The 10,856-nt window shown below is 44.0% G+C and overlaps 1 protein-coding gene across 1 annotated transcript in view; it reads right to left on the reverse strand.

Annotated features, from left to right (window-relative positions):
- Window positions 1–770: 770 nt before the first annotated feature.
- ASXL3 (ASXL transcriptional regulator 3) overlaps window positions 771–10,856 on the reverse strand; it is a 177,136-nt gene continuing 167,050 nt past the window's right edge. Inside the window, exon 12 of the mRNA XM_067699380.1 lies at window positions 771–9,358. Within this exon, the coding sequence (XP_067555481.1) occupies window positions 5,663–9,358 (3,696 nt within the window). The 3' untranslated portion in view covers window positions 771–5,662. The remainder of the gene's footprint in view (window positions 9,359–10,856) is intronic.

The following is a 10,856-nucleotide window of genomic DNA, read 5'->3' on the forward strand; positions in this document are numbered from 1 at the left end:
CCTAAGAGCAATTGTTATTCAAATTATGTCACATTCATGTATTAAGAATAATGAAATATTTATATAAAAATTGTTTAATGTTGTACCTATCATGAGACTAAATGAATTTAAACATATAAAGTGCTCAGATAAATTTCAAGAAATGTCAGCTTAAAGAATGCGTGACTGTACAATTTTCCGTAATGAATTTTGGAATAGATGATGCCTGGGGAGTAATGCAATGAAAACAATAAAAAATTTCCACAATGCTAAATAAAATTAAGAATGCATTCTGTAAATATTTTAATAGAAAAAATAGGACAAAAAAAGGAATGCCAGTATTATAGTGAAAATAACGTAATGAAACTTAGAAGTATCTATCTTCCATTGTCTTACCTGAATAAGCTGTACTTTCATCATTATAATAATTTATGAGGAGGAAGAAACATGTTTTTAGTTCTTTTTTTCCTGCAAAGTAAGCACCCTCTTTTGCCATCTGGTGGCTAAAGATAGCATTTTCCATGTAGATAAAAACAGCTGAACTCAGATTTAACAGCCAGTTATGTTTAATGCTTTCAGATTCATCTCACTGTAAAGATATGAATATTTTCTTAACCAATGTAAATATAACTGAGGCAACTTTGTTCTAATGGTTCACAGCATTTTATTCAAATCCCTCTAGCTGTAATATTTAATGCAAGATAAGAAAAACTAACCAGAGCAATTCCTTTAAAAAAGCATTTTGAGAGGTAATTCATCTTAAAGTTAAAATTAAATATGGTAGTAACAATTTGCTTGACTTACCTGTCTTTTGGTATAAAGAATTAACAACATCTTTACAAAACAAAAAGGTTCAAATATAATTTTAAATAAGCACAGTACAATAGACATGGTTAATTTCAAAGAGGTCTCAACAAATAGTTATAATTGTATGTTGACAATTCACCATACCAAGAAGGGTAGAAAGTTTAAGAGCATATGGTTTGTTCTCCTTATAAACTTTTTGTTAAGTAAAAGTTTGAATGTATTTAGTAGTATCTTTTATGTGTATATAACTACCTCATTTCATAAAAAATTAAAGATGACAATAATTGAAGGTTTAATTTCTTTATTTTCTCCCAGAATATTTTAATATTGAAACCCAAATTGTTACTTTAGAGAAAGGGAAAAACAGAGAAGCATGAAGAGACAAACATTTCATTTCATTTAACTTATGGTATCGTGAGCAGTCACTTTTGTAGGCAACACTTTTTTTTTTTCTTTGTAGAAAAGAAATAAAAAACAAACAGCACCATTAAAGAATGCATGATCCCTGAATTCTAAACAAAACACTGTCTAAAAATCGTTTCAATGCTTGTTGCACTCCGTCACATTTTGTCAGGTATCAAAGCAAGCATAACAGTATTAAATTGTAGCAGTCTTACTGATTCAACTGCTCCCCTTCTGAGGATTTTACACACCTTTTCTGAGTTTTTCCTGTGGGAATAATATATTCTTTGGTAGAGGACTGAAGAAGGGTTTGACTTTTCTGTATGCTGATATAAAATGTCTTTGTACGTTCAGGGCCTTTGCCCCCCCATCTGTGTTTGTCATGCATGTTATGTTTGGGTTGATTCACATTTTGCTGTAACACTGTAAGAGTAATACCGCCTTTTAAAAAAGGCATTACATGGCTAATGTTAAACAGATGTAAACATTCAGAATACTGACCAAAGGAAAAAAATACTCACAAACACACATTAAAAAACAACAACAACAAACAAAAAACTGTACTGAAAAGAGGAATCAGATTAGGTTTCCATGAAGCCAGGGGGAAAAATACAGCAGTACAAGAAAAATTATGGCAAGCAAGTAAAGCACTTTTTTTTTTGAAACATTCATGAACAGTACAAATACAACAAAGTTTTTCTACAGTCTAAATTATTCTGCAACTATCAAATAGGGTACAAAGCGAAATAGTATGTGCTATAAAAAAGCAGCTCCTTTAAATTATAGTAAAAACGCTTTTTGTTTGCTTTACAGTGACAAAGCATGAGGACTGAAGACAAGATTTTTATATTCAGTGACATTTTGGCTACATAGGCCCCTGACAGTCTGATGAGTTCCTTTCCTAGGACTCTTCACATTGTTCTCTAGAAACATGGACAGTGACTCTGGGCTTTGCGTGTTCAGCGGGCTCACTCTCTCCAGGCGGCTAGCGCGGTGCTGACTTCCACACCACTGAGAGGATGCAACCCTTAACGGCGCTTCAGCTTCTGTCACCTGGGACTGGACCAGACCCGGGAGGAACTGGGAAACCAAGGCCACAGTAACTTCCCCTTTTGAAATTGTGCGAGTGTTTGTAAAGGGCCTGGGGCTGTAGCATCGTGTATTCTTACTCTTGGCTTCTTTATGAAGCACTGTACACACCAGCTTGTTTGTATCTGTTTATTTTGGATGAATAAGAATAGCCAAGCTCTAGAAGTCAGCTAAACCTTCCATAGCTCATCCCAGAAACACATACCACCACAAAGTCTTTATAGCAACCAGGCTCAACCTCAAAGGTTTGTTTTCAAGTTTTTTCTTCAAACTAGACCTTAGCAGGAAAATAGTCCATATAACTACGGTGCTCAGGTCACCGACATTTCTGCTATTCTCACTTTGGGGAAGGAAAAATATTTTCATTCTGAAAATGAATTTGCATCAGAACGTTTGTATTAACATGCCCATTAACTACCTAAATGTCTTTATACAACCTCAGGCATATGCATACTGTATAGGAGGGGGATCAGGGAATAGCAGTTTTCTTCCTTCCCCTGTTCCAAAAGTGCTACTTAGGGAAATACATCCTTTGTGAAAATAATAATTAAAAATTACATGTTAGATGTGCAAGCTCTATTCCTGATAGGGATATCCCAGTGTCCAATCATCAGGATAATGCACACACTAAAATTTGCACATTACACCACAATAACCATGTAGTAAATAACATACTCCATTTGCACACAGGCAGATATCCGTGGATATCAGGAAACTAAGAACCTGCTCGCCTAATCCAAATATACTGGGGTTTGTATATATATTAAATGGCCACTTGTAACATATCTGACCCACTTTTTACTTCTGAATTTTTCTTTCCCTTCTTCTAGCCCAAAGATATTAATTTTTCAGTAATATAAACCATATGCAAACACTAGGAATTTAAACCGGGGCAAAAAAGAGCAAGGGCAGAGAAATATTACGCTCTTTGGACCAGGGTGGTACAATCCACGTGTGATCAGCAATTGATTTTCCAAACTTATTATGAGAAAAATCAGAACATAGAGAAGGCTACTTTTCTGTATTCCCAGTAAGTAATTTGCACGCAGTATCCCACAATGATGGAACTGATAATGAGCTCGGTATCACATCAACCTCAATTTTGCCTCATATGCAGAGTGCAAAGGTTGTGAAGACCACAGTTTCAACTCGGTGTCAGTTACTGATGTGGTAGTGTTGAATCTGCTGGTGTAGACAGTATCTGACACTGGTAGAGCGGCAACTGAATTTGGCAGAAGGAGCTGGCATGCAAGTGTCTATGTTATAGGGGTGCCCCTCTGTGAAACCAGAGCATGCCCTTCTGAACCAAGATGACATCAGAGCTAAGCAGACCACAGAGATACCGCTGACGAGGACACCACCCAAACCACCTGGTGCACAGTGAACTAGGGATCTGCTGGAACTAACACTGCCTTCCTTGGGAAGGGCTCGTTAAGTGCATTGCTAATATTCTCAGTCGTTAATTCTGTTAATTTTAACGTGAAACACAGAAGTGACAGCAACTGAAGCACCGAATCTCAGCCGCGGAGGTAGGCCTTCTTTGCTTTGCTTTCTTTCTACGATAAAGTATCTTTCACTATCAGCACTTTGTTAGTAAAAATGACATCTCTATCACCTAATGATATTTGGCAACATCACAATAATAAATATGGAGGAAAAAAAATATACCATGGTTGATTACTATAAAAAAAAATTACAAGTTTTTTTTTCCCCCAGGAATGAAATTTCTGCTCATTCCAGTTAATTTTTAAGACATATTTTAAGGGAATGTCAAAAGTTAACATTGATTAGGATGATCCCTTGTGAAAATATCTGTCAAATTCTTACCCTGGATACAGAAGATTTTCCCCCCATATTTTTTAAAATTCTACAGTCACAATCAACCAGTGGGTTAATGGTACTCCACATTTTGTGCTCTGTAATCTGAAGTTAAATGGACATGGTCTTTGTTCTTTCATCTCCCCACGGTGTGCATGTGCTTTTGAACTTGCTTTAGGGAACAGAGCCTGCTGAACTACAGCTGTTCTCTGGCATGAGGGTGGCCACAGTACATGGAATGGAGCTCAAATACTCAACGCCCAGACTACTGGATAAACACTGACAATAGTTGTAAGATGCAGTATCCCTTTTTCAAAAGCAGTTCCACTCCCCCAAATACGAAGAATGCACTGAATTCACCTGAAGGGGGGGCGGGGGTGGGAAACAAAACATGCAACACCCAGAACAATTGTTTAAAATAAGGGCTAGTTTAGAGTCAAATATAATTACATAGATCGTGACTCATGAGGAAAAAACTGTTCAGAAAAATGTTGACACTTCAGCCTTCTATAGTCCCTCTCATCATCAATGACACTTTAAAAAAAGAGGTGGCCAACCTCTGCAAAGTCGGAAGCCGGAATACACTGGTGTCATCAATAAAGGGTTACGATTATTTCCCCCCAATTTTAATATCTAGCAATTGTATTAGAGTGAATAGAATGGACCGATATTTACATCGCCAACGCATTTAGGTGTGTTTGCATACACAGCATTTTACTTGTTTGCTTTGAATTTTAGGACATTTTTTTTCATACTTGCTCTTAGAAGCCACACATGAAGCTCTGAAATCCTCTGGGCCTATGGCTCTCTGTTGTCCAACTGATCTTACAGTCTCGGGTGTCAAAGGGCTTGAACCAGATTGCTGGGCATGAGGCCCACACTGCAATTTCAGGTGGAAAAGACATTTCACTACAATATGTGTACCATGTCCAAGGCAGATCCAGAGAATCTGCCAGTCTCTGAAAAGAGTCAAAAGGGAGGAAAGAGAATAAGGACAGTGGAGTTCATTAATGGCATACCTCCTTTAATACCTTTTGTGATATGAGTAAATACAAGGAATCATACACTGAAATCAGATTCCCTTTTCCAAATATGATGTAACCACTATGGTAAAGGTAGGTCCAAAGGAGTCAACGGTTGGAACCCTCGCTGTAATGGTTAATCTACAGAAGAATGCATCACCACCTTAAATTGCTGTTACCGATCTCTCTCCACATCTCCATTGCTGGTTACCATTAAGTAGTTTAAAATGTCCTTTTCCTATCTACACCTGGATTAAAAAAAGAAAGAAACAAATCGGGAGTGACCTGTATACACACGAATAGAAACTTTCCAAAGCTGCAAATGGCAACTAAATATGTAAAAGACATGCTGTTGAGCCCCTCGGCTGGAATGCGATCTCTCCTTTCCCAGAAACGCAAGAAAATAATCATCTAGAGAAAAGATCATCTGTTCCAAAGTAAAATAAATTAGCACGCTATAAACGACTGAGCTGTTCAATTTGTTGTTGCTGACGCCGTTTGGCTTTTCCGTGGTGAAAAGGGATACTGCATCTTTCACTCAGCTCTTATCGCACAACCAGGCAAGCTACACAGAGTTTAGAAGGCCCTATGCAGTCGTCGTGGCAGAAGGCCCCACAGCCTTTGCACACAATCATGGCTTTCAGCCGGCAAGAGCATTTCAGTTCCAACTCATCCGCGTTGCTGCTGTCGGCAAAGTTCTGCACGGGCATCTGAGCGTTCTGACCAGGCAGACCCGTGGTGGGATTGGAGCCACTTCCCAAAATCCCAATGGACTTTTCAATTGCAGATGCTGCCCTTTTGAAGCTCGTGCTACCGAAGTGTATTGTTGGATAATTTCCACAGAGCTGCTGTTGTTGCTGCACCTGCATTTTCTGAGCAGCTAATTGGGTAAAAGGCTTCTGTGGCTCAGAAAGCAAATAGGAAGAGAAATCTGCATTTTTCAGCGCAAACACCTTCAACTGTTCTTTCATTTCATTCTGGTCGTAGGAAACTTGTTTCATGCCCAGTTCACAGCTGCTGCTTAAACCTTCCTCAAAAGAAAGAGGTTCCGATTTTATATTGCTACATATGCCCGTGGACTGTGGCCAACTAAGTCTCTTAGTGGTTTCCATGGTAACTGGCGGTTGTTTTTGATCAGAGGGGACTTCTGGATTAGGAAGAGGTGGAGGTAGTGGCGGCGGCGGCGGGGGAGGTGGGGGCAGAGCCAAGGGGGGAGGGGGCGGGGGATGCACTAGTGCTTTGTGCGGCACCCCGTGCGGGGTCCCCCCCATGTCATCACCTTCTTTAATGGGCATGTTGGGGGGCACCATATTGGCTAACCTTAGCTGGTGAGGTGCTGAGGAAAGGCTAACCTCTCCCAGTCCCTTTTGCTCAAGATGCCTATTGAAGGAAAACGTGTTACAGCCCACGGGGGCTTTGGCAGAGGCTGGTAACAGAGCCGCGGTAGGAATGGGGCCCCTGGCAGCCAGAGGCATTTGGTAAAACTGCTGTCTGTGGGAGGTCCCAGCGTCGGGGTGGAAGCCGTCGTTCTTGTCGACGTGAAACAGGTTCTGCTGGAAGCTACAGGAGGGGAGCAGCCGCTTCTGCTGTTTGACCTCAGGGCTGTGAGCCATCTTGCTCTGCACAGGGTGCTTGTTCAGCCACTCCTGCTTCAGCGGCTGGCTGAGTCCCAGCTGATTCATGCCGGAGCTGATGACACACGGCACCCCTTTCACATCTGGGTCCGCCAACAACTTCCCTGGTTCACATTTCACTTGAGTGTGTTCCCCCCCGGTCCTGGCGACTCTCTTCTTGGGGTGGTTCTCCCGCTTCCTCATTTGTAGTGGTGCGAGAGCTCCTGCCAGGTAGCCTTTCCCGTCTGCACTGGGAGAGCTAGGGGGCATTTCAACCACGTTCCTCTCGGGGGCTGTTTTACCCACTGAGGTAGTTTGAAGAGGCAGAGGAAGCCTGTTGATTTCGAGCTTGGCTCCCAGTCTGGGCTGGGGCAACACTTTTTCCAAAGGCAAGTTGCCCTGGAGCAACTGTGTGACGAGGGGATTGTTCGCCTCCACCGATGACAGACGGCAGCTGGAGCTCCCTGCACTGGGAACTCTTTTCAGGGTGTCTGTAGCCAGAGAGATGGCCTCTTCCATGGGACCAGAGGCGGGGGCCTGCACGGTCTGCGTCTGTTGCACACTCGGGGCTGCCCCTGCAGCTGGAGGATGCAGCTCAGGGCCAGGGAAGTCGTCGGCGTCCATCCTAAAGCCCCTGTCCACGTCGTGAGGTTCGGACTTCACTGGGAGAGGGACGCTTGTGATGAGATTCCTGGGGTGAAGTTCCGCCACATGCGAGGAGCTGGCGTGCTCGGTCTTGATGGCCTTCGGACAGCCCTGCTCCAGATATTCCTTCTGTTTATTGGAACCAGGGTGGCTGAGCAGAGGCTGTCCTGCACTCCTCACCCCGTCCTCGCCCCAGCAGATCCGGCTGCCCGGGTTATACTGATGGCTACAGGTTGTGTCGGCTTCACTTTTGAACGTGGTTATGCCATGCGCCTGCTCAGCAAAGCTGAGACTCAGAGGAGTCCCCGCGTTTAAGTTATCTGGAACCACGAGGGGCCCTTCACGGAGACCCGGGCAGGTGGCCTGCATCGTTTGACTGTCTTGTTTTGCCGCGGAAGCAGCAATGAAACTGGGACCGTGATCTCCGCCTTCACTTGCAACCGGCTCAGGCCTGCTGATGACAGAGACCTGCGGACACGCCACGGGCTGAACGGCTGCTTCCGTCCTCCCGGACCTGCTCTGGAGGTCCACGCCGGCTTCTGTGCTCTCAAGAGAGACAGTCAGAGATGACGTAGAGGTCAGCGTGGTGCTGTGGTCGACGATGACTTTACACGGAATCGAGCGGTTTATGGCTGCTGGTGCGAAGCCCCCCGGGGGTGGCTGAGGTCTCCCAGAAGTGTCTGCCCTGTTCCGAGTCCCTGAAGTTTTGTCCAAGCTTTCAGCACTTAACGTGGGAGGACTGTCATAAGAGTTTACAGTCAGCATGCTTGCAGTAAACGCTGCGACAGGTGGGCGTGCCACCAGGGCGTCAGTGACTGCGACGGGGTCCCTGCAGCCGAGGGCGGCTCTCACAGTGGTGCCCATGGACATGGTGGCCTGTTCTTCGCTCCCAGGCATGGCTATCTTCTCAGAAGGAAATCTGCTGTTCATTCCCGTTGGGGGAATCAAGACAGAGCTAGTGGAGAGATGGTTTGGCAAGTTGCTTCCAATGGAGGGAGTTGGCACAGAGGTGTACTGACTGGAGACTAGGCTGCCAGCACTGCTGCTGGGTGCCAGTAACTGCGTGTCATCCCGGGGGCTCGCTGCGCTGGAGCCCTCCGTGGTGGCCGGAAGAGGGGTGCTCTCAATACATTTTGGTATAATGGCTATGCATGGAGTGTCCGTTCCCTGGATGGTTTTTAACATGCTTATGTTACAAGCAGAAATTGTAGTGTTTGCACTGTCAACAGACATTAGGACAGAGGATTTATCAACAGAACTCACAAAGGGATGTTCTTTAATTGCTCCCGACATAGCAGTGCTGCAGACAGACACGGGGATGGGATTTTTATTAAAAAGCATGGGCACACTGCTATTTTCAGAAGAGGTAGATGAAACAATTTTCTCAGACAAGTGTGACACAGGTGTGTTTTCGTCAGAACTATGCACAGATAAGTCCGTGGCAATTTCTGGAAGTTTGGTCGGGTTGAGAGACTGCTGTAGTACAGTGGTGGGCTCCCGGAGGTGCGCAGCCTTGTTGCTGGGAGATCGGCAGTTTGGATTGACAATGATGACACCAGGCGAGCCTTCGATTTTTGTTTCAGGGGCAGAAGAGACTTCTAAGCTTGGAGGCCCTTCCTTTGAGCCGAGCGGAGGCAACCGGGGCTCTTTAGTGTTCTGGAAGAGGTGGGCTCGGGCTTGATGCTTTGCGAAGAGCTTCACCTTCGTCTGCTCTTTGATATGCGCCAGAGTTCTGGCTTTTCCGCCCTCTCCTGGGCTCCCCATAGCTCCCGAAACAATGCTCGCGGCCGCCGCCACGGCTGCCGCTGCTGCCGCCTCTCGCTGGGCTCTTGCTTGCTGGGCTCGGGCCTTGATGTCCGCCAGGGTCCTGGCTCCCGTGTTCCTCCCGCCACTGACCGATGTGCCAGATGACGCGCGAGCCTCTGGTTTGGAGACTGGTTGGCTCTTGATAATAAAGGGTGGCCCGATTTTGGAAAGCTGTATCTACAGGAAGGGGGAAAATCGAAAGATAAAGTGCGTGTACACGATCACAGACAAGGCGCACGTGTACGTGACCACAGAGGGACGTGGGCACACAGGCACGCGAGGGCGGGGAGTAGCCGCATCCTCTCCTAAGGGGGCAAGAACGGCACCTCATACCCTGAATGGGCCTTTGGGGTACAAAGCAGCAATAAACGCAGCACGAATGGGAAAATTTAAAATTTTAACCTCTGTTTTCAATCCATAAAATATTAACCGGTGACTTCATTTGGCATGGAAATGAAACGTCTTTTAAAGCCTCATATAAATGGAAACAAAACCCAGGCTTCTTAAAATGAGGTGAGCTAAAAAGAGTTAGAAATAGTCAGCTTTCAACTTATCTTCCTGGCTGGCATGAAGATACTCAGGCCAGCCAGGAAGAATAGAGATATTCAAAACTCTATTTGAATTTATCTGCCTTAATTTATCTGTCTTAATTTGACACAAAGGAAAAAGGAAAAAAGCCCTAACCAAGGGTCAGAAGACTAGAATTCTCAGCCTGGCTTGACACAAAGGAATGCTGTGAACCTAGGCAAATCACTGTGTACTTCAGTTTCTCCAATAATCTCCCCGAGTCAGAGACTCTGTAGGTTTTATGTGGTCCCATACCACCTAGCATGCCGCCATATATATATGTATATATATAAAATAAGCATACAATATGACTTTGTAAACTGTAAACAGTAAGACTAGTTATTTCTGGTCTATTTCTTTCACAGAGGTGTTATAAAGATGGAATGAGACTATACTTGTGAAAGTGCTTTGCTTTCCAAAGGGATTTTATTATTATTATTACGTTTTCTTGAAAGCAAGGGCAACTGTAGTTTTCTGCCTCCAAAAGAGAGTACGGGTTGGGCAGCTTACTTGATATTGGAAATCTACAATCTGCTGAATTGAGTAAATGTCCCAGCCCACACTGTTCACCCACTCATCTAATTAAGAGACTCAGTCATCACCAAATTCGTGAGGCACAAGACCGAACAACAAACAACCCAAAGCAATGCCTATGATGCTTCAGTCACTAAGAATATTCCCAGAGTCACAGATTTGTAGAGCTGGCAGGGATCTAGTTAAAGCCCTTCGTTTACAGTTGAAAAAACTGAGCCCCTGGAGATGGGCTGCCTTGGGTTCATATAACTAGGGAGTGACAGAGCCTTTGGGCTCCCCATTCTGTGCTGTTGACACGTACTGTATTTCCTTATATTTTTTCCTTTAGAAAACTTACACCTCTCTTCTTAACATATGTGCATTTACATGTATTGACATTATAAGTACCTGACACATACTACAGGATCGTGTCAATGTGGAATTATGCTTTAGCACTTTGGTAGATGGTTTATCTTCCTGAGCTATCTCGTTTCTCATTTTCAAATTTCTGATGGCTCTCTTCTAATCCAAAGGTTCCAGTGATAGATGAATTTAGAAAAGGAATTCAGTTTTACCTTTTAAATATTTCCCTTAG

This window comes from Pseudorca crassidens, chromosome 12 (assembly GCF_039906515.1).
Source record: "Pseudorca crassidens isolate mPseCra1 chromosome 12, mPseCra1.hap1, whole genome shotgun sequence".
In the NCBI taxonomy this organism is placed as follows: Eukaryota; Metazoa; Chordata; class Mammalia; order Artiodactyla; family Delphinidae; genus Pseudorca; species Pseudorca crassidens.